Source organism: Penaeus monodon, chromosome 19 (genome assembly GCF_015228065.2).
Source record: "Penaeus monodon isolate SGIC_2016 chromosome 19, NSTDA_Pmon_1, whole genome shotgun sequence".
Taxonomy (NCBI): domain Eukaryota; kingdom Metazoa; phylum Arthropoda; class Malacostraca; order Decapoda; family Penaeidae; genus Penaeus; species Penaeus monodon.
Window position 1 is genome coordinate 36,786,497 of NC_051404.1, and position 1,900 is coordinate 36,788,396.

Consider the following 1,900-nt stretch of genomic DNA (forward strand, 5'->3'; position numbering starts at 1 on the left):
TAGATGTTGCTAACTAGGCAGTGACACATAAAAAAAACTTTTATGGGTGCAGGTGTATGTTAATTTTGATGCTGTTAGTGAAAACATTTGGGAAATAGTGATGATTGCAATTTTCTTATTGCTTCTCATCAAAGGTGTAGGATTATTGGTAATAATAGGATATATTACACATTAATAGTGTTGTTGATATTCTAGGAGTAAGAGATGCTAATGAACATTTGCATATTGAAATGTACTTATAGAGAACATAGATTTTGATGTTGGTATATTTTGATCAGGATATAAAATAAAATGTTTGTGAATGAGTCTTTTAACCAACTGTTACTAGGTATACTGCTAAGTATTTAACACTTAAGACAAATTTATGCATGGGTAAGGATACAGATAGTAAAGAATTTATTCTAGTATTGTAATTGAATTCACATATAAAATGTATACAGTTTTGTTTCAAAACTGGTTTGCATAAAACAAAATTAATCATATACTTTTAATCATGAATTTTCTAAAACTCTCTTTATCTCTCTTTCAAAAGAGTGTGGTATTACTTTCCCACCTGCCACTGGTATCGCTCTTCACAAGTGTGCTAGACTTGATGGCGCCAGAGTATTTTGATACTGGAGAAGCCAGCCTAGAAGCTGCTTGCCACCACCTCGACCAATGGCCTCTGCCTACACCAGGTGTCACCCTTAGTCTTCCTCTACTTGGAACTCTGATACAGGTAACATGTTACTCAACTCTTTCACCTGATGTCCTTATTAATTTTTTAAGAGTAATAATAATAAGTATGTAAATCCTGCAGCTGAAGTAAGATGCAAATGAAAATGTGCTGTTGTAAGTGAATAGTGTTATTAATTATAATTTTTAGTTATTTAGTTGTGTTATCCAATGTCTCTGTATCTTCCTTTTATAGTATTAAGTAGACTGATTGTGTAATTGATATAAGATGGCACAGAATGAGTATATGTCTTGGTAACTAAAAAGTGTTCCTTCACCATTCTGAATTTTTTATTGTCCCACAGGTTCGAATTCCAAGTCGGCAGGACAAACCGGGTGCTTCCACACTAACACCACCATCCCCTCCCCACACATCTCCAGGACCTTTGACAATCATGGTGCCATCTCCACATGAAACAGAGGTATTTTCCTTGTCTTTATGTTTTTCTTTATTTATGTTAGTTCTAATTTAGATAGTCTGTGATTTATAGAAATTTATGATTTATTGTTGGAATGCCCTTTTTGTGGACTCTGGTATTTTTTGCTTATGTTTTATCGCTCTTGGAATGTATTTGTTTAAGAAATTAATTTTTAAAAATCTATATCCAGGCTTTCAGAGTTTTAGCTCCGGTGCTGCCTCACCTTAACCTTTTATGGGAACTGGTGATCACTGCTGAACCTTTGGTGGTGATGGCAACATCACCAACCACTGCTGCCAATATGGTGCAAACCCTAGTCAGGTAAGTAGTGACATTGTACTTAGGGTAATATGTAGCTAGTTTTGACAAAGAACCTATTCACTTAGATGATTGTCATTAATGGGAACTTTGTCACTTTAGAAAGATAACTGTATAGTGCTTATGTCCTTTGATAAATTCCCTTTTTAATTGCTTGTAAAAAAGCTGTAATGAGCTTCTTTCATCACCATAATCATTTATGTAGATGATTATGGTGATGAAAAGGGAGAAATTTATGGTGCACATAAATTTTGTATTAGTAACTAGTATGGTAACTTTTGAGATGTTTTATAAAAAATTCATACTTTTCAGATATAAATCCTTATGATCCTTATAATCCTAAGTTACACATCGCATATTGATATTGTGATATTAGATACGTATAATCACATAGATAATATAATTGTGTGTCAAGAGAAGAGAATTCTTTGCTACATAGGTATATAGGC

General features: G+C 33.4%; 1 protein-coding gene across 1 annotated transcript in view; it reads left to right on the top strand.

The window, feature by feature from the left end:
* Nucleotides 1–1,900, top strand: part of LOC119585207 (protein DENND6A-like) — a gene marked incomplete at its 3' end in the record, with an annotated part of 41,697 nt that overhangs the window by 38,508 nt on the left and 1,289 nt on the right. The window contains 3 exon segments of the mRNA XM_037933858.1: nt 533–718; nt 1,020–1,136; nt 1,324–1,454. Of these exon segments, the coding sequence (XP_037789786.1) occupies nt 533–718; nt 1,020–1,136; nt 1,324–1,454 (434 nt within the window).